The 23,711-nt window shown below is 31.9% G+C and overlaps 1 protein-coding gene across 1 annotated transcript in view; it reads right to left on the bottom strand.

Moving 5' to 3' along the window:
* Window positions 1-4,688: 4,688 nt before the first annotated feature.
* Window positions 4,689-23,711, bottom strand: part of LOC143237872 (protein O-mannosyl-transferase TMTC1-like) — a 32,350-nt gene continuing 13,327 nt past the window's right edge. The window contains exons 6-10 of the mRNA XM_076477567.1: window positions 22,156-22,300; window positions 21,542-21,679; window positions 15,465-15,587; window positions 7,979-8,056; window positions 4,689-5,285 (exon numbers count right to left, since the gene is read on the bottom strand). Of these exons, the coding sequence (XP_076333682.1) occupies window positions 5,127-5,285; window positions 7,979-8,056; window positions 15,465-15,587; window positions 21,542-21,679; window positions 22,156-22,300 (643 nt within the window). The 3' untranslated portion in view covers window positions 4,689-5,126. The remainder of the gene's footprint in view (window positions 5,286-7,978; window positions 8,057-15,464; window positions 15,588-21,541; window positions 21,680-22,155; window positions 22,301-23,711) is intronic.

The raw sequence follows: 23,711 nt of genomic DNA, 5'->3' as shown, positions 1-23,711 counted from the left end.
TAACAAGGACGTCTTTCACACCAGAGTCTCACCTCTTCTTATAGTTAACTTAATAATAGAAAACGAGGACCTGTTTCACGCTAGAGTTTATCTTTTTGTTATGTTCATTTTAATAATACAATACAATGACCTCTTTCACAACCAGAGTCTCGTATTTTGTTATCATTATCTTAATAATAGAAAATAAGGACCTGTTTTGCACCAGTTTCATTTTTTGTTATAGTTATCTTTATAAATGAAAACAAGGACCCATTTCACACCAGAGTCTCGCATTTTGTTATAGATATCTTAGTAATAGAAAATAAGGACCTCTTTCACACTAAAGTCTCACATTTTGTATAGTTATCGTAATAACAGAAAACAACAACCTGTTTCACACCAGAGCCTCACTTTTTGTTATAGTTATTTTTATAATAGAAAATAAGGACCTATTTCACACCATAATATCACTTCTTGTTGCAATTGTCTTATAAAAGAAAATAAGGACATGTTTCACACCATTACTTCAATTTTTGATATGATTATTTTAATAATAGAAAGCAAGGACCTGTTTCAAACCAGAACATTATCTCTTGTTATACTTATCTTAATCATAGGAAAAACCTCCTTCACATCTGTCTCACCTTTTGTTATACTTATCTTAAAAATAGAAAGCAATGACATGTTTCACTCCAGAGTCTCACTTATTGTTATAGTTATTTTAATTATAGATAATGGGGACCTATTACACAGCAGAGTCAAACATTTTGTTGTAGTTGTCTTAATAATAGAAAACAAGGACCTTTCTCACATCACTATCTCACTTTTTGTTATACTTATCTTAATAATAGGTAACAATGACCTCTTTCACAGCAGAACCTAATCGCTTGTTATAATTATCTTAATGATAGAAAACATGGAGCTGTTTCACACCCGAATCTCACTTTTTGTTATACTTATTTTAATAATAGAAAAGAAGGACTTGTTCCACTCCAGAGTCTCACATTTTGTTATAGTTATTTTAATAATAGAAAATAAGGACCTCTTAAACACCATAATATCACTTTTTGTTGCAATTGTCTTATAATCGAAAAGAAGGACATGTTTCAAACCAGAACCTTATCTCTTGTTACAGTTATCTTAATGATAGAAAACAAGGTCCTGTTTCACACCCAAATATCACTTTTTGTTATACTTATCTTAATAATAGGAAACAAAGACTTGTTTCACACCAGAGTCTCACCTTTAGTAATAGTTATTTTAATTATAGAGAACAAGGACCTATTTCATATCACAACCTCATCTCTTGTTACAGTTTTCTTAATAATAGAAAAGAAGGACCTCTTTCAGACAAGTGTCACATTTTGTTATAGTTATCTTAATAGTAGTAAATAAAAATATGTTTCACATCAGTTTCACTTTATGTTATCTTTACCTTAATAATAGAAACAAGGACATGTTTCACACTATTACCTTATCTTTTGTTATAGTTGTCTTAATAATAGAAAACAAGGACATGTTTCACGCTAGAGTTTCACTTTTTGTTATGTTCATTTTAATAATACAAAACAAGTACCAGTTTCACACCAGTCTCCCTTTTTATTACAGTTATCTTAAAAAAAGAAAACAAGGACCTTTTTCACTCCAAAGTCTCAGAGTTTGTTATAGCTATCGTAATAACAGAAAACAAGGATCTGTTTCACTCAAGTGTCTCACTTTTTGTTATAGTTGTTTTTATAATAGAAAATAAGGACCTATTTCACTCTATAATATCATTTGTGTTGCAATTTTCTTATGATAGACAACAAGGACATGTTTCACACCATTACCTCACTTTTTGTTATGATTATTTTAATAATAGAAAACAAGGACCTGTTTCAAACCAGAACCTGATCTCTTGTTATAGTTATCTTAATAAAAGGAAAAAAACCTCCTTCACATCAGTCTCATCTTTAATTATAGTAATCTTAATAATAGAAAACAAGGTCCTGTTTCACACCAGAGTCTCACCTTTTGTTATAGTTATCCTTATCTTAATAATAGAAAACATGAACCTTCTTCACACTACTCTCACCTTTTGTTATAGTAATCTTAATAATAGAAAACAAGGTCCTGTTTCACACCAGAGTCTCACCTTTTGTTATAGTTATCCTTATCTTAATAATAGAAAACATGAACCTTCTTCACACTACTCTCACCTTTTGTTATAGTTATTTTAATAATAGAAAACAAGGACTTTTTCACACCATAATCTCACTTTTTGTTGCAGTTGTCTTAATAATAGAAAACAAAGACCTTTTTCACTCCAAAGTCTCAAATTTTGTTATAGTTATCGTAATAACAGAAAACAAGGATCTGTTTCACTCAAGTGTCTCACTTTTTGTTATAGTTGTTTTTATAATAGAAAATAAGGACCTATTTCACTCTATAATATCATTTGTGTTGCAATTTTCTTATGATAGAAAACAAGGACATGTTTCACACCATTACCTCACTTTTTGTTATGATTATTTTAATAATAGAAAACAAGGTCCTGTTTCACACCAGAGTCTCACCTTTTGTTATAGTTATCCTTATCTTAATAATAGAAAACATGAACCTTCTTCACACTACTCTCACCTTTTGTTATAGTTATTTTAATAATAGAAAACAAGGACTTTTTCACACCATAATCTCACTTTTTGTTGCAGTTGTCTTAATAATAGAAAACAAGGACCTCTTTCACACCATTATCTCCGATTTTGTTATGGTTATTTTAATAATAGAAAAAACAACAAGGACCTGTTTCACACCGGAACCTTATCTCTCGTTATAGTTATGTTAATAATAGAAAACAAGGACCTGTTTCACGCTAGAGTTTCACTGTTTGTAATGTTCATTTTAATAATACAAAACAATGACCTCTTTCACACCAGAGTCTCGCATTTTGTTATAGTTATCTTAATAATAAAAAATAAGGACCTGTTTTATACCAGTTTCATTTTTTGTTATAGTTATCTTAATAATAGAAAACAGGAACCCATTTCACACAATAGTCTCACATTTTGTTATAATTGTCTTAATAATAGAAAACAAGGACCTGTTTCACACCAGAGTCTCACATTTTCTTATAGTTTTCTTAATAATAGAAAACAAGGAACTCTTTCTCGCCATATTTTTTATTTTTTTTGTTAGGGTTAATTTAATAATAGAATACAAGTACCTGTTTCACACAAGTCTCACATTTTGTTATAGTTATCTTAATAATAGAAAACAAGGACCTGTTTCACACCAGAGTCTCACTTTTTGTTACAGTTATCTTAATAATAGAAATCAAAGACCCATTTCACAGAATAATCACACTTTGTGTTGTAGGTATCTCAATAATAGAAAACAAGGACTTGTTTCACACCAGTCTCACATTTTGTTATTGTTGTCTTAATAATTGCATACAATAACCTGTTTGAAACCACAGTTTTACCTTTTGTTATATTTATCTTAATAATTGAATACAAGGTCCTGTTGGAAACCAGAGTTTCACCTTTTGTTATAGTTATCTTAATAATAGAAAAGAAGGACCTGTTTGAAACCAGAGTTTCACCTTTTGTTCACTTCCTTACAACACACGAATGTAATACTTCCATCGTGAATTTCTGTATATATCTTTATGTGATTCTGAGTTTCATTACCAGGTTTTGTTAATTGGACTTACTTTGAGTTTCATTACCAGGTTTTGTTCTAACATTTGTGAAAAGAATTTTTCACTATTTAGAGAGAGTTTTGATAAACTTTAAAATAAAGGGAACGGTTGAGAAAATAGATTATTTCAGAGTTTTAATATTTATGTGTTAAAATGAATAAAAACACTAACTCTATCGTTTCTGTAACCAGAATGTGTTATTTTAGACTCCAGGCTAGCTTGCACTCAAATAATAACAAATAATCTTATATTTTAACATATTTTTGTGTGAAAGGTCCGAGATAAAATTAAAAAAAAATATATTCTTTCTTTTTCCCAGTCAATCCTGAAAAGTAGAATCCTTCAATCGCAGATTAAAAATATACCTTGTTTAACGTGTTGTTTCATATGCGTCAATCGAACGCAACGAATGTATCTTCATACCGACTGGGTATTGTCTCTTGACTGTAGGTGGAATGTACAAACTTAACGAATGTATCTTCCTTCATACCGACTGGCTATTGTCTCTTGACTGTAGGTGGAATGTACAAACTTAACAAATGTATCTTCATACCGACTGGGTATTGTCTCTTGACTGTAGGTGGAATGTACAAACTTAACGAATGTATCTTCATACCGACTGGCTATTGTCTCTTGACTGTAGGTGGAATGTACAAACTTAACAAATGTACCTTCATACCGACTGGCTATTGTCTCTTGACTGTAGGTGGAATGTACAAACTTAACGAATGTATCTTCATACCGACTGGCTATTGTCTCTTGACTGTAGGTGGAATGTACAAGTTTGAAAATCATGTTTTTTTCTGTCAAATGTCACTTCGTTTCAGTTTCATAAATAATCTAAAATTAACACTTAACTCTGGTCTTTGGTTTTTGTAAACTTTAAACTGAAATGTTGATAAAGGAAAGTAAGAGACTTGTACTTCAACAGCGCCTCAACTAACTAGTTTTTAGAAAGTTGTGAACATGCAACAGAAAATAAACCAACTACAAACACATATTTACTTTTAAATAACAGAACTGAGTTTATTTAATGATCGTTTATTAAACATCAAACGTACAAACAATACACGAGTCATGCGGAATCTAATGTTGCATAGATGATCCGTCTATTATTTAACTAACGGAGGTTTTCCACCATCGTGTTAATTTTTCCATAATAAGCATAATTATCTCCGTGAGTCAGTGAATTAAACCCTTCTGGTGTCTTGTGAGCACACACACATATTTAAATGTACAGAAAAAGATCCGATATTACTTAATAACAATTTATGTCCTTTATTGAAGAAACAAACACTCCATTTTTTATAGTCTCATCTATATATATATATATATTCATCAACCAAAAAGAAAATAACCACGAAACAGGTTCCTAGCGAATTATTTATCGTAGAAATTCGGTCCCTCGATTTTTCCAAAGTAATTCACACTATGTTTTGAGAAATTTAAAACGACACAAACGTTTTGTTCACCAAGTTCTACAAAACTCACTTTCCTTACTGCACTCGAGCACCGACATGTTCCGCGAGTTCCTCATCAGTTTACCCAGGTTTTCCATAACAACTGAGTTGTGTGGATCCAAAGACTGGGCCAACTTGTAGTGTTTAAGTGCTTGTAAGTACCGACCCTGTATGTAAAACAAAAGTTATTTCGTTACACGAGCGAAAAATAAATAGCCGTTTATTTAGTAACACGTTCTCACACGTGTGTTAAAACAGATAATTTAAAAAATAGTTTTATATAATAAGGTAAGAAACCTGTTTCTGTTCTTTCTATTCTATATTTCTCTTGCTAAGCGAAACGCTACGATATGGGTATCGAAATTCGTATTCTAGCGCATAACTTCAAAGACTTTTATTTAAGTCACCGTAAGACATTTAAAAGAGACTAAACGGGAAATACGACATTCTATTGATGTAAATCTAAATTCATACATGGAAATAAAAGTTTAAACAAACTAATGAGTATTTTCTTATAGCAAAGCCACATCGAGCTACCGGCTGAGCTCACCGAGGAGAATCGAACCCCTGATTTTAGCGTTGTAAATACTTAAACTTACCGCTGTACTAACGAAGGAGTGAACAACAAGCTAATGAAGCTAAAATTGAAATAAGTTAAGAACGTGGGTATATTAACAGAAACTATGAGAACAATATTATTACAAATAATTTATATTGTAAATCAATACACCAGAACACTACTACACTGAATCGTTAGTATGAATATCTATCTCATGAAATCAATACACCAGAACACTACTACACTGAATCGTTAGTATGAATATCTATCTCATGAAATCAATATACCAGAACACTACTACACTGAATCGTCAGTATGAATATCTGTCTCATGAAATCAATACACCAGAACACTACTGCACTGAATAGTTAGTATGAATATCTATCTCATGAAATCAATACACCAGAACACTACTACACTGAATCGTTAGTATGAATATCTGTCTCATGAAATCAATACACCAGAACACTACTGCACTGAATAGTTAGTATGAATATCTATCTCATGAAATCAATACACCAGAACACTACTACACTGAATCGTCAGTATGAATATCTGTCTCATGAAATCAATACACCAGAACACTACTACACTGAATAGTTAGTATGAATATCTATCTCATGAAATCAATACACCAGAACACTACTACACTGAATAGTTAGTATGAATATTTATCTCATGAAATCAATACACCAGAACACTACTACACTGAATCGTTAGTATGAATATCTGTCTCATGAAATCAATACACCAGAACACTACTACACTGAATAGTTATTATGAATATCTGTCTCATGAAATCAATACACCAGAACACTACTACACTGAATCATTAGTATGAATATCTGTCTCATGAAATCAATATACCAGAACACTACTACACTGAATAGTTATTATGAATATCTATCTCATGAAATCAATATACCAGAACACTACTACACTGAATCATTAGTATGAATATCTGTCTCATGAAATCAATATACCAGAACACTACTACACTGAATAGTTAGTATGAATATCTGTCTCATGAAATCAATACACCAGAACACTACTACACTGAATAGTTATTATGAATATCTATCTCATGAAATCAATACACCAGAACACTACTACACTGAATCATTAGTATGAATATCTGTCTCATGAAATCAATATACCAGAACACTACTACACTGAATCATTATTATGAATATCTGTCTCATGAAATCAATATACCAGAACACTACTACACTGAATAGTTATTATGAATATCTATCTCATGAAATCAATACACCAGAACACTACTACACTGAATCGTTAGTATGAATATCTGTCTCATGAAATCAATACACCAGAACACTACTACACTGAATGGTTAGTATGAATATCTATCTCATGAAATCAATACACCAGAACACTACTACACTGAATAGTTAGTATGAATATCTGTCTCATGAAATCAATACACCAGAACACTACTACACTGAATAGTTAGTATGAATATCTGTCTCATGAAATCAATATACCAGAACACTACTACACTGAATCATTAGTATGAATATCTGTCTCATGAAATCAATACACCAGAACACTACTACACTGAATAGTTAGTATGAATATCTGTCTCATGAAATCAATACACCAGAACACTACTACACTGAATAGTTAGTATGAATATCTATCTCATGAAATCAATACACCAGAACACTACTACACTGAATAGTTAGTTATATATTTCCGTTCTTAACAAATATTTCACGACAATTTATGAAGTTCTGCTAAATGTACGATATTAAATAAGTAAAGAAAATATAGAAATATGTTAGACATTATTACAAACAACGAGAAGAAACGAATGTATGTATAGAGAAAATATAAAACATTTGTAAATATGTTAGACATTATTACAAACAACGAGAAGAAACGAATGTATGTATAGAGAAAATATAAAACATTTGTAAATGTGAAAATTCATAAACACAAACCTGTTAATAATAAAATCTAGTTAGATCTTTATTTAATGAAATAAAAACATAGTATATCCAGTCAGAATAAGTAATGTTCCACTGTTTATCTGAAATCTTACTTTAACTTAACACTGTTCCTTTACCGGTAAAATATAACAACAACAAACAATATAAAGAATGAATCAAAATTCAGAAAAGCAAACTTTTTAATACATTAACTATTTTTACAAAGTTAATTGTATCATACATTTTAACTCCACCTAGGCGTACCGTGTACTGATACCTCAATATAAATTGTTGATCTATTTTTACTTGCAATGACTGATGAGGTATTCGGATTAAACAAAAACCTCACCTCCAGATGATGAACTGCTCCAAGGTTTAGGTGGGCGTGGCTGATACCCGAATCAAGACGAATGGCCATTTCGTAACTCTGCAAATGACAGGAACGTTAGAAAACTGAATCAGAAAATTAGATCATCTGTTCTCCAAAGGAAACAGAGTAGTAGAGCATACATGCTCAGGACCACTTCTTTTATAAATATAAAAAAATAACACATGTCTTAACAATTATCCATTCTATAACGAAAACAAAAAGACAGTATCTGCTTATAATAATCTGGTGTCTCGAGCAAAGAGAATGGCAGTATGTATTTACAATAATCTGTAATCTAAAGAAAACAGAATAACAAAATGTGTTTACAATAATCTACTATCTTAACTAAACACAATGACAAGATGTGTTTACAATAATCTGCAATCTAAAGAAAACGCAATGACAAAATGTGTTTACAATAATTTATTATCTAAAGAAAACACAATGACAAGATGTGTTTACAATAATCTGTAATCTAAAGAAAACAGAATAATAAGATGTGTTTACAATAATCTGTAATCTAAAGAAAACAGAATAACAAGATGTGTTTACAATAATCTGTAATCTAAAGAAAACACAATGACAAGATGTGTTTACAATAATCTGTAATCTAAAGAAAACAGAATAACAAGATGTGTTTACAATAATCTGTAATCTAAAGAAAACAGAATAATAAGATGTGTTTACAATAATCTGTAATCTAAAGAAAACAGAATAACAAGATGTGTTTACAATAATCTGTAATCTAAAGAAAACAGAATAACAAGATGTGTTTACAATAATTTATTCAATAATCTAAAAACAATGATAAGATGTGTTTTCAATAATCTTGTAAGTTTCATATAGAAATTGACAACGTGAAGGAATTGGTACGATGTCATCTTAAGGTAATAAAGTTTAGTTTTCTAGCTGTAGTTTTCTAAAGCTGTTTTAGATACAATATATATAACTGGTTAATAAGATGAAAAAGGTACTAAACGTTTACTTATAGATCAATAAAAACTTCAACAATTGTTTAACGGAACTGCTGCTACGTGAGATATATGTTCATGCACTTCCGTAACGTACCTCATGTAGCAATGAAGAACTTCTACAAATATCCTAACCCAGTGTAAGATAATTCATCATTTCAAAGTATACTGTCAGTATATTAATGTATGGATAATATAATGGATATCTCAGAGTAATGTGTGGTACTCTCTCGACGTATACTTAACGTTTTAGAACACTAGCATACTTAACGTTGTAGAATACCAATATACTTAGCGTTGTAGAATACTAGAATACTTAAAGTTGTCGGACACTAGTATACTTAACGTTGTAAAATACTAGTATACTTAAAGTTGTAGAACACTAGTATACTTAACGTTGTAGAATACCAATATACTTAGCGTTGTAGAATACTAGTATACTTAACGTTGTAGAACACTAGCATACTTAACGTTGTAGGACACTAGTATACTTAACGTTGTAGAATACTAGTATACTTAACGTTGTAGAATACCAATATACTTAGCGTTGTAGAACACCAATATACTTAGCGTTGTAGAATACCAATATACTTAAAGTTGTAGAACACTAGTATACTTAACGTTGTAGAATACCAATATACTTAGCGTTGTAGAATACCAATATACTTAGCGTTGTAGAATACTAGTATACTTAACGTTGTAGAACACTAGCAAACTTGACGTTGTAGAATACCAATATACTTAGCGTTGTAGAACATCAATATACTAAGCGTTGTAGAATACCAATATACTTAACGTTGTAGAACACTAGTATACTTAACGTTGTAGAACACTAGCATACTTAACGTTGTAGAATACCAATATACTTAGCGTTGTAGAATACTAGTATACTTAAAGTTGTAAAACACTAGTATACGTAACGTTGTAGAATACCAATATACTTAGCGTTGTAGAATACTAGTATACTTAAAGTTGTAGAACACTAGTATACGTAACGTTGTAGAACCTTGATATACTTAACATTGTAGAACACTAGTACACTTAACATTGTAAAACACTAGTATACTTTACATTGGAGAACACTAGCATACATAACGTTGTAAAACAGTAATATGATTCATTTTTTTCAGTAAAGTATTTCGTAATAAATTTAAATGTAATCATTACCTTATTTTAATTATGTTTAATATATTTATATATAATAAATAATTGGAAAACCTCTGTACAAATTTGGATTAAAACCGTAGTATATGTAATTGATTAACGAGTGGCGTGGTCTGCTGGCTGAAGGCTGGGGGTTCGAATCATTCAAACAACATATTTTTCTTTCAGCCCTAAGTGCATTAGAATGTGACGGTCAATCATATTGTTTACAGGAATGTTTAGTTAATTTTATTGTACTTTCATAACCACACACATCGTTAAAAAGAAATAAGTTCGACAACAGGTTTGTGTTGAGAATAAGAAACTCTGAAAATAACTCTCTACACTTCACTTTGTGTAAAACACACTCCACACATCAAAGTGCTGGTTCAATTTCACTACGTTTTCAGACAAGTGAAGCCGAAAAGTTGGCGGTAAGTGCTATTTTCCTGCTACTTTTCTCTCAAGTTTTTATAGAGCTTTGTGAAAAAAAACAGCTTTGAAGAAAAATAAACCGACAGATGACGTAGAAGCTATTTTCTAACAGAATGTGTTACTTTTTTAAATACACCATGTTTAGAAGCCATTTTACTTTTACTAATAAGACAGATAAAATGAGAGAGTAGAATTAGATACGACATCTCATCTGTTGCTATGATAGCGAGGAAATCGGAGGAGACAAGAAAGAGTCAGGCTAAGTTCAACCAATTCAAGTAAAAGGTTATATTTGACCTTTGATATTTGACCTTAGCCTGACTCTTTCTTGTCCTGTAATAGCTCCACCAAAATCGATAACGTAAAATGCAAGTCCTCTGTGATCCGAAATTTATTTATGTTCCAAAGTGAAATTCTTACTTCTGTTTGTTTTCGAATTTCGCGCAAAGCTACTCGAGGGCTATCTGTGCTAGCCGTCCCTAATTTAGCAGTGTAAGACTAGAGGGAAGGCAACTAGTCATCACCACCCACCGCCAACTCTTGGCGAATAGTGGGATTGTCCGTCACATTATAACGCCCCCACGGCTGAAAAGGCGAACATGTCTGGTGTGATGGAGATTCAAACCCGCGACTCTCAGATTACGAGTCGAGTGCCTTAACCATCTGGCCATGCTGGGTCGGTTCTTACGTCATCTCTCTCTTCGAACACACTTAACGAATTTACACTTATTTTCAGCTGTCATATTATCCTTCAGTTACTTTACTGGTAGAACAACAACATAAAATGTTGCATTACTTGTATCTCTGCTGAATGAAGAAATCGTTCATAAAGGACAATATATAAAGATTTACCTGAGGTAACAATCCTTACTGTTCTTCTCCTGCTAGAGTTCTGGAAGTGTATTAACACAACAACTGTTTTCTTCATCATTTACCAAAAAATCGATTGTTAAAATTTGTCACTGTAATTTTCTTGAGAGAGATGCTATTGTTAACTCAGTCCAGTTTAGCACACCAATATCTTATTGAGTTTATATTGAAGCGCATGATAGTTCAATAACACACGAACTATACATTCTTGGTTCAAATTACTAACTTATCAAATTGTAATTTCCACCAATCATCGATTCATACAACATTTTATCACCTACAAATTAGTTCTATCGGTCTTTCGAAGCAATAAACACTCAGCACTGAACGTCATATTTGATTTAAGATTAAATATCCTATAACTGTTTATTATTATTATTATTACTCAATTCATAAATCCAAAGCTTCGGCTAACTTCCAGCGTATCTCAGAATATATCAACGTCTTTAATTTTAAGCTCAATGCATGGCTTGAAACAGGGAGGGATATTCTTTGTGGTCACTTTCAACACGTCAGCATGATTCCGAAGTAACTAAGGTTTTAAACTTTGCGGATTTAGAACAGCAGAGCTCTATGTTCAGCTGTTGATGTAATTCGATTTACAACTAAAATCTGGTGTAAAACAAAATCATGACGTGAAGTCTGTTAAACTTTCCACTCAATATTCTTCACGTAACTAACAGAACTGAACTGAACTCCAAGTGGTACAGCTCTATTTCTGTGGACTTAATACTGCAGTCGTGGTTATCAGCTCTATTTCTGTGGACTTAATACTGCAGTCGTGGTTATCAGTTGTGTAGTTTATGCTTAACTTCAACCAGAAATTAAGTAAGCTGGCTTAATTTATACGACAGACGTGTAGAGGAATCCAGTAACCAACGGAGACACAATAGTTCCAAGTAAATTATGAAACAAGACTCAGTTGTTACTCGAAAATTCATGAATATTTTGCAGAACGAAGAGAGTTTTGTTGGGTAAAATCACTAATTAACAAAGAGAAACTGGCTTTGCAGTAAACTGGTATTAATTACTATTTGATTTAATTGTTAAACTACGTAATAGACAATCACAAAACTTACACGTGTACCAACATTTAATAAAAGTGGGTATGATTATAACTGACATTACTACAGTCCTGTACACGTTTCTTGGCTATGGTTATAACTCATATTACTATAGTTCTGTACACGTTTCTTGGTTATGATTATAATTGACACTACTATAGTTCTGTACACGTTTCTTGGTTATGATTGTAATTGACACTACTATAGTCCTGTACACGTTTCTTGGTTATGATTATAATAGACACTACTATAGTTCTGTACACGTTTCTTAGTTATGATTGTAATTGACACTACTATAGTCCTGTACACGTTTCTTGGTTATGATTAGAATAGACACTACTATAGTCCTGTACACGTTTCTTGGTTATGATTATAATTGACACTACTATAGTCCTGTACACGTTTCTTGGTTATGATTGTAATTGACACTACTATAGTCCTGTACACGTTTCTTGGTTATGATTATAATAGACACTACTATAGTCCTGTACACGTTTCTTGGTTATGATTATAATTGACACTACTATAGTCCTGTACACGTTTCTTGGCTATGATTAGAACCGAAACACAGAATTTGTGTTTGTATAAAAGTTAACTTTTTTGTTAAGTTAATGTTTTATCTAGTAGCTACAGTTTCAGAAATATTAATGAAAGTAAAGATGACACTGTTCAAACACTGGACAAACACAGTGACATGTTAAACAGAGGGGCATGTTAAACATTACAAACAGAGGGACATGTTAAACATTATTTTCGTACATCGAGTGGGAGAGTTGTGGACACAGTTACATTACCGGTACATTAATTAAATAAAATTTAAAAGGTCGTTAGAAGTTAAAAGTGTCTTTCAATCACCGCTTTCTAACAATATAAATTATAAGACTCTCCAGTACACTACCTGTACCTAGTATGAACTTCATGTTTAGACTCTCCAGTACACTACCTGTACTCAGTATGAACTTCATGTTTAGACTCTCCAGTACACTACCTGTACTCAGTATGAACTTCATGTTTAGACTCTCCAGTACACTACCTGTACTCAGTATGAACTTCATGTTTAGACTCTCCAGTACACTACCTGTACTCAGTATGAACTTCATGTTTAGACTCTCCAGTACACTACCTGTACTCAGTATGAACTTCATGTTTAGACTCTCCAGTACACTACCTGTACTCAGTATGAACTTCATGTTTAGACTCTCCAGTACACTACCTGTACTCAGTATGAACTTCATGTTTAGACTCTCCAGTACACTACTTGTACTCAGTATGAACTTCATGTTTAGACTCTCCAGTACACTACCTGTACTCAGTATGAACTTCATGTTTAGACTCTCCAGTACACTACCTGTACTCAGTATGAACTTCATGTTTAGACACTCCAGTACACTACCTGTACTCAGTATGAACTTCATGTTTAGACTCTCCAGTACACTACCTGTACTCAGTATGAACTTCATGTTTAGACACTCCAGTACACTACTTGTACTGAGTATGAACTTCATGTTTAGACCCTCCAGTACACTACCTGTACTCAGTATGAACTTCATGTTTAGACTCCCAGTACACTACTTGTACTCAGTGTGAACTTCATGTTTAGACACTCCAGTACACTACCTGTACTCAGTATGAATTTCATGTTTAGACTCTCCAGTACACTACCTGTACTCAGTATGAACTTCATGTTTAGACACTCCAGTACACTACCTGTACTCAGTATGAACTTCATGTTTAGACTCTCCAGTACACTACCTGTACTCAGTATGAACTTCATGTTTAGACACTCCAGTACACTACCTGTACTCAGTATGAACTTCATGTTTAGACACTCCAGTACACTACCTGTACTCAGTATGAACTTCATGTTTAGACACTCCAGTACACTACCTGTACTCAGTATGAACTTCATGTTTAGACACTCCAGTACACTACCTGTACTCAGTATGAACTTCATGTTTAGACTCTCCAGTACACTACCTGTACTCAGTATGAACTTCATGTTTAGACACTCCAGTACACTACCTGTACTCAGTATGAACTTCATGTTTAGACTCTCCAGTACACTACCTGTACTCAGTATGAACTTCATGTTTAGACTCTCCAGTACACTACTTGTACTGAGTATGAACTTCATGTTTAGACTCTCCAGTACACTACCTGTACTCAGTATGAACTTCATGTTTAGACTCTCCAGTACACTACTTGTACTCAGTGTGAACTTCATGTTTAGACACTCCAGTACACTACCTGTACTCAGTATGAACTTCATGTTTAGACTCTCCAGTACACTACCTGTACTCAGTATGAACTTCATGTTTAGACTCTCCAGTACACTACCTGTACTCAGTATGAACTTCATGTTTAGACTCTCCAGTATACTACCTCTACTCAGTATGAACTTCATGTTTAGACACTCCAGTACACTACCTGTACTCAGTATGAACTTCATGTTTAGACACTCCAGTACACTACCTGTACTCAGTATGAACTTCATGTTTAGACACTCCAGTACACTACCTGTACTCAGTATGAACTTCATGTTTAGACACTCCAGTACACTACCTGTACTCAGTATGAACTTCATGTTTAGACTCTCCAGTATACTACTTGTACTCAGTATGAACTTCATGTTTAGACACTCCAGTACACTACCTGTACTCAGTATGAACTTCATGGTAGCAAGCAAACTAATTATTATTTTATTCGATTTGAACGTTTGTTAAACAGCTAAACTGTCAGCAGATCACAACACTTCACAGAGCAGACTAAAGAGAAGTGTTATAGTCTTTCCTAGAAACAGCCACGTAAGAAATCCTTAAAATATATATGGGCGTTTCTGGAGACCTATAACTATCTTTGGTTTATGGAAATCCATTTATATAGTATATAATTTACAAATGCATTTCCTAACTCACCCATAATATTTTTTAAAGAACACATCTTTTTGTTTGTAAATGGGAAAATCCTAAGAATAATTCCCACCTGAGCTGCCGTTTCTAAGTCACCCATGTCTTTCATAAGGTCTCCATGGTAGACATAAAACTGTGCACGAGAGGTATCAGCCACGTGGCAGAGATGAATTGTTTGGAGAATATTCTCGAGTCCCTGACAAAAGAATGAGAAAACAGTTTCTTTAGGTTTCATTCTGCACATGGAGCAGCTATCTATATTTATTTATTTGTATATAATGAACTTGGTACGAGTCCTACGCCCTGTCGTTTAGAAGTTTATGTTTTTGAAAATAAACCCTCATGATATAAAATAGTTTGCTATTTAAGGTTTAGTTTATCATTAAACATACGTCTAACTCTCAAACTACTTCAATTAGAACATTTAACTGTTTACAAGTTTATGAAGCTTCGTTAACTTAGAACTTGTTATGAAGGTTCGTTGATTCAGGATCTAATCCACATCGGTAGAAATACTTTTGCTGTTGTGTTTCAGAAATTAAAAAACAGCTGAATTACAATATTGTAGGTAGTTTGATCAAACATGCCAAGCGGAAACCCCACCATACATACACACACGAGTGGCACAGTGGTCAGTTTGCGGCCATATAACCCTGAAATCAGGTTTCTCTACTAGTGGTTAGCAAATCACATAAGTCCAATGTGTATATTTGTGCTCACATACAAGGAATCAAATGCAATAAGTTAGAAATTATTTTACTGCCATGTAAAATAATATAACCACTCAGAGAACAAGTCATTGAATATAATATTTAACTTACACAAAGCAAGTGGACACTATCGGAAACAGAACTATATATGTATCACTTTCTATCCTACAATGTACACCTGAAGTCATATACGAACAAATTCAACCGTAATAGGGTATGAATAATGCCACTCAAACTTCTAATCATGCTGCCAAACACAACTGAAAGTTAGTGGGTTTGTAACGTCAGAGACATGCGCACAACACATTTCAACAGAAATCTGGAATGAACGTGAAATGCTTAAAGGTTTTACTATGAATGTTGCATTAAAGAACTCTGTGAGAACTTTATATTCGTTGAGTCTATTAATTTACTGATTTTCATTTAATTTTGAACAAAGGAAGTCCTTCATAGCTTTGTTTTGGGATATTTATATTTTTTTGGAAAAATCCGTACCAGGTTGAATAAACAAAGCAGCGAACCTTGAGCAATGAATGGAATTGGAAAGCTGTTCTGTACAATTATAATAAACGTAGTAGTTTTTCACATGAATGAAAACTGTAAATCAATGAACATGAATTTAAAAGGAACCAGTAAAAAACAATTAGTGGCAGTAACAGAGTTTACATATTAAAATAATCCTTAAACTCTGTAGTGCTGCTCCAGGGTAAAACCGAAAAAAAAATTTTTGTTCTTGCACTCGCGTTCACTGTAGGTTTATATATTGAAGCTTGAATCACAATCGCACAGCTTACGTCAGCATAGCGAATATACAAATAAGCTGAATTTTAATGTTTCTACCCCGTATGTCTTGTAAGTTTTTGAGCTTAATGCTTCGGGTTGTACACGTGACACAAGGATCAAACGCAATAAATCCCCAGAAAGATTTTAATATTAAAATGTATAGAACTGAATTTTATATGCTTTAGAAAATCCACTGGTGTTTGGATATTCTCTGTCACTGAATACAAAATAAAAAGAAACGAGCCTTTGTGATAGATCAATAATTCAGTTCATACAGAATATACACACGTAGAGTAACACTTACGGTACCTAGTAATACGTGAGTATACAGAATATACACACGTCGAGTAACACTTACGGTCCCTAGTATTACGTGAGTAAATACGTGGGTTTACAGAATATACACACGTAGAGTAACACTTACGGTACCTAGTAATACGTGAATATACACACGTAGAGTAACACTTACGGTTCCTAGTAATACGTGAGTATACCGAATATACACACGTAGAGTAACACTTACTGTCCCTATTATTACTGCCACATGAGTATACAGAACATACACACGGAGTGTAACACTCACAAATAACAAAGAAACGAAAGTCAGGATTTGTTGTTGGTTGCTTTGAGGGAGGAAGGTAGTTTTAAAGAAAATATGTTACATAAAAAATCATATTAACTTCAGTATGTGTACATACAAGTTTCGAATGGTTATACTTGACAAAAGTATTATGTTAAAGGTGATCTCGTGTGATTTAATGTATCATAATGCTTAGAAGAAGAGTTTAAAATCATCCCTTTTTATAACCGTTTTAGTAACTTACTGACTGGATTGTTGTTACCAATTTCCATCCTGTCAACACAGATCTCACCAAGCTCAGACAGTAAACAAACAACATTCTTGACAATACAGACCTCATCTAGTTCAGTCAGTAAACAAACAGCATTCTTCATAATAAAGACCTTATCTAGTTCAGAGAGTAAACAAACAGCATTCTTGATAACACAGATCTTATCTTGTTCAGACAGTAAACAAACAGTATTCTTGATAATACAGGCCTCATCTAGTTCAGACAGTAAACAAACAGCATTCTTGATAATAGAGATCTTATCTTGTTCAGACAGTAAACAAACAGCATTCTTCATAATAAAGACCTCATCTAGTTCAGACAGTAAACAAACAGCATTCTTGATAATACAGATCTTATCTAGTTCAGACAGTAAACAAACAACATTCTTGATAATACAGACCTCATCTAGTTCAGACAGTAAACAAACAGCATTCTTGATAATACAGATCTTATCTTGTTCAGACAGTAAACAAACAGTATTCTTGATAATACAGACCTTATCTAGTTCAGAGAGTAAACAAACAGCATTCTTGATAATACAGATCTTATCTTGTTCAGACAGTAAACAAACAGTATTCTTGATAATACAGACCTTATCTAGTTCAGACAGTAAACAAACAAACATTCTTGATAATACAGATCTTATCTAGTTCAGACAGTAAACAAACAGCATTCTTGATAATACAGATCTTATCTAGTTCAGACAGTAAACAAACAACATTCTTGATAATACAGATCTTATCTAGTTCAGACAGTAAACAAACAACATTCTTGATAATACAGACCTTATCCTAGTTACAAAGTTTCAGTAAACAAACAATACATTCTTGATAATACAGATCTTATTACGAGTTCAGACAGTAAACAAACAGCATTCTTGGATAATACAGATCTTATCTAGTTCAGACAGTAAACAAACAACATTCTTGAGATAATACAGATCTTTACTCTAGTTCAGACAGTAAACAAACAACATTCTTGATAATACAGATCTTATTCTAGTTCAGACAGTAAACAAACAGCACTCTTGATTTACTTCTATACTTTATTTGACCTTTATTTGTTCTTTACTGTAAATTTAAACAAACATTCTTCGTTATACTTTACAGATCTTATTCTAGTTCTTTTAGTTGACAGTAAACAAACAGCATTCTGTCGATATTTGTTACTACAGACCTTTTTATTTGACTCTAGTTCAGACAGTAAACAAACTAAATTTGTTCTTGATAATACAGATCTTATCTAGTTCAGACAGTAAACAAACAGCATTCTTGATATTACAGATCTTATTTGACTAGTTCAGACAGTAAACAAAACAACATTCTTTGATATTTACAGATCTTATCTAGCTCAGACAGTTATTTGTTACAAACAAATTCTATGATTTACAACAAAACTCTATCCTAGTTACAAAGTTTCAAACTGTATATTTTAGTTATTTCCATACCTTTACTTTAGTACGCTTACATGCTCTAAATTACGATAGTTTTTAAGTAAACCCAGAATTGGAACTTTACACATGCGACTTTGTGGAGAACAAAGAACGATCGTTGTAAACTCTATATTTAAATTCTAGTACTTTAGTTGACACGTTGAACCACTGTATTTTTACTTCTAGATTGAGATGTTATTTGTTACTTTACTGTATATTTACTTCTAGTACTTTAGTTGACTCTAGTTATTTGTTACTTTACTGTATATTTACTTCTAGTACTTTAGTTGACTCTAGTTATTTGTTACTTTACTCTATATTTACTTCTAGTACTTTATTTGACTCTCGTTATTTGTTACTTTACTGTATATTTACTTCGAGTACTTTATTTGACTCTCGTTATTTGTTACTTTACTGTATATTTACTTCTAGTACTTTAGTTGACTCTAGTTATTTGTTACTTTACTGTATATTTACTTCTAGTACTTTAGTTGACTGTCGTTATTTGTTACTTTACTGTATATTTACTTCTAGTACTTTAGTTGACTCTAGTTATTTGTTACTTTACTGTATATTTTACTTCTAGTACTTTAGTTGACTGTCGTTATTTGTTACTTTACTGTATATTTACTTCTAGTACTTTATTTGACTCTAGTTATTTGTTACTTTACTGTATATTTACTTCTAGTACTTTAGTTGACTTCTCGTTATTTGTTACTTTACTGTATATTTACTTCTAGTACTTTAGTTGACTCTAGTTATTTGTTACTTTACTCTATATTTACTTCTAGTACTTTAGTTGACTCTAGTTATTTGTTACTTTACTGTATGTTTACTTCTAGTAGTTTAGTTGACTCTAGTTATTTGTTACTTTACTGTGTATTTACTTCTAGAACTTTAGTTGACTGTCGTTATTTGTTACTTTACTGTATATTTACTTCTAGTACTTTAGTTGACTCTAGTTATTTGTTACTTTACTGTATATTTACTACTAGTACTTTAGTTGACTCTAGTTATTTGTTACTTTACTGTATATTTACTTCTAGTACTTTAGTTGACTCTAGTTATTTGTTACTTTACTGTATATTTACTTCTAGTACTTTAGTTGACCCTAGTTATTTGTTACTTTTACTGTATATTTACTTCTAGTACTTTAGTTGACTCTAGTTATTTGTTACTTTACTCTATATTTACTTCTAGTATATTTACTTTAGTTGACTCTAGTTATTTGTTACTTTACTGTATATTTACTTCTAGTACTTTAGTTGACTGTCGTTATTTGTTACTTTACTGTATATTTACTTCTAGTACTTTAGTTGACTCTAGTTATTTGTTACTTTACTGTATATTTACTTCTAGTACTTTAGTTGACTCTAGTTATTTGTTACTTTACTCTATATTTACTTCTAGTACTTTAGTTGACTGTCGTTATTTGTTACTTTACTCTATATTTACTTCTAGTACTTTAGTTGACTCTAGTTATTTGTTACTTTACTCTATATTTACTTCTAGTACTTTAGTTGACTGTCGTTATTTGTTACTTTACTCTATATTTACTTCTAGTAGTTTAGTTGACTCTAGTTATTTGTTACTTTACTGTGTATGTACTTCTAGAACTTTAGTTGACTGTCGTTATTTGTTACTTTACTGTATATTTACTTCTAGTACTTTAGTTGACTCTAGTTATTTGTTACTTTACTGTATATTTACTTCTAGTACTTTAGTTGAGTTGACTCCTAGTTATTTGTAGTACTGACCTTTATTTGTTACTTTACTCTATATTTACTTCTAGTAGTTTAGTTGACTCTCGTTATTTGTTACTTTACTCTATATTTACTTCTTTAGTATATTTACTTCTAGTAGTTTATTTGACTCTAGTTATTTGTTACTTTACTGTATATTTACTACTAGTACTTTAGTTGACTCTAGTTATTTGTTACTTTACTGTATATTTACTTCTAGTACTTTAGTTGACCCTCGTTATTTGTTACTTTACTCTATATTTACTTCTAGTAGTTTAGTTGACCCTCGTTATTTGTTACTTTACTCTATATTTACTTCTAGTAGTTTAGTTGACCCTCGTTATTTGTTACTTTACTCTATATTTACTTCTAGTAGTTTAGTTGACTCTAGTTATTTGTTACTTTACTGTATATTTACTTCTGTTTTGTTAGTCTCGTTACAGCTAAAATAATACATCGAGTTAATTCATCCGTAATACATTTATTCTTTAATCCTAGTTATTTTAGTTACGATATGTTCTGTCAGGATGGAAGCGTTGTCTGTGGGTTTGTTTGGAAAACTCTCGACTTCACAAATTCATGATAAATATGAACACAAAGATCAAGGGTTATCAGATTATAAAACATTTTACCTCTGAAGTTCTGTTTGTTTCAATAAGGAGAACCCCCAGCTGGTGGTAAGCATCTCGGTATGTGGTATTAGTGTCAATTATCGACTTTAATAAGGCTTCGGCTTTATGAAAACTTCGTTCGAGTATCATTAGCTGTGCCTGTTTAAAGAAAGGTAATGTCAAGAATTACACACGCCCTCTTGAATAATTTACGAATAAACATTTAACTGATTTTGTAAAAAGCCTATAAAATGTTTTTCGTTGTTTTCCTTAAACTAAAGGATATTCACTAACATTTCGTTTTTTTTTATTAGTTTTCACTACTTTCAAAAAAACATGTAATAAATTTACTAATTAATTGCTTAATCTTTTAATTAGTAATTTAGCCAGTAATCTTAGTAAAAACGTAATTTAGAGTAATATGTTTATTCTTAAAGATTACTGAATAAAATGTATCGAATCTCACAGATTAAAATCGAATTTGATTAATCTCAAAATACCGATTAGAACTGTTGGGAAAGATTAATAATTTACCCAGAAAAGAAAAACGACTTATTAAAATCACTGATGTTGCAAAAAACCTCAAGTGTTCCGAAAGTAAATATACATCTAAATCACACTTTATATGTACTTACATAATGTACTTTTCCCTCCAAGTAACTTTTATGGTTATTAAGTAGATTTGTGTACAACTTGTGTGCTTCTTCGAAACGTCCAGACTTTATGTACAGAGTCCCCAGGTTGTCCATAACTTGAGGATCGTCTTCTATATCTAAAACCCTGACAGAGTTATGAATATTTGATATAATCTTTTCAGATTATAAACAAAAACAAAACCAATCTCTCACATTAATAACTAGTCAATGTTACGATAGATAAAAAAATATTTAAAAGACAACACGCTAATAGCTAAGCTTATAGTTTTGTTTTACAATATATTTAAAATTGGTTGAAACTATTGAGTTTAAACGTTTGTATTAAATTAAATACAAAGCAATATAAGCGAATTGTCTACTTTTTATTATTGTAGCTGTGATATTTGGGGTTAATTTTCTTTATAAGTATTCTTATTTCCACAAATTTGCATGTTACAAGTCCAACGTTACCTACTCACCTAAGCTGTGTTCACATTTCAATCATTTCAGTCACTCGATGTATTTAATCTCCCTCGTAAGTGAATCTTGGTGACCAGGAGGTTGTCCTTGATTAGTTACCGATAAAACATTAACGTGACAATATCTGACCACTCTTTTCATTTGTATTAGAAAATTTAGGAACACTGTACTAATAGTGCCAGATTTGAATGGAGTTGTCTAGCCTAATATTGGGTTTATTAGAGTGTTCTAATTCTGGAGTAATTTAGTTAGTACTCTCCAGATCTGGAGAGCCTAAGTTGATGTAATTCATTTATTCCTTACTATCCAGATGCAGCTGGAAATATTAAAACTTGTTCACTTTAGTTACTATTGTTTCGTTCCAGTTATTGTTGTAAACAACAAACCGACTTCTTTATTCTATAAACTCTGCAGCTAATAATAAACTAATATTTCAAACAATTCGATCTGTGATAATTGGTCTGTTCAACAGAACTGATAAACTGGTAGCGTGATCATTAGCCATGAGAAACGAAATTATTGGTTCTGAAACTAAAAAGGTTGGTTTTAAAATTCCAACACTCATGTCACAAACATTGTAATATTTTAATGTTAGCTTATAGTTAAACCACTTACAAGCTGTTTCTTGTAATTTATCATTTTACACATTTAAACGAGACACAAATAACTGACTTTGGCCTAGGATAATTTAGGTAGGTGGCTAGAGTGACGATGTGTCTTTATTTCAGTTTATATGCGTTCGTTTGGTATGGTAATCTCCTCATGTGTAGAGTTTTTGATTAAATTAATTCAATTCATTCCAGAAATTAACAATATAATAAAAGTTATATATCAAGTACAATAATGAAACGTGATGTGGCAAGACGTAATGCAACGTAAAGACTGGTTTGAACAAATGTAGAGGAAGACAAAGACACAGAACAGGAAACGACAACAGAATGATGGTAAATAAATGAAACGTTAAGTTGAGTGTAATGTACAGGGTGGCCCGTAAGTTTCTACCCATCCATATATTGTGTCTAAACAACGTTATAATACTAATGATGAGTTGAAGGCAGCTGTTACCGCGGCATTTG

This window comes from Tachypleus tridentatus, chromosome 13 (genome assembly GCF_004210375.1).
Source record: "Tachypleus tridentatus isolate NWPU-2018 chromosome 13, ASM421037v1, whole genome shotgun sequence".
Lineage (NCBI taxonomy): Eukaryota > Metazoa > Arthropoda > Merostomata > Xiphosura > Limulidae > Tachypleus > Tachypleus tridentatus.
This window is presented reverse-complemented; position numbering and strand designations above follow the sequence as displayed.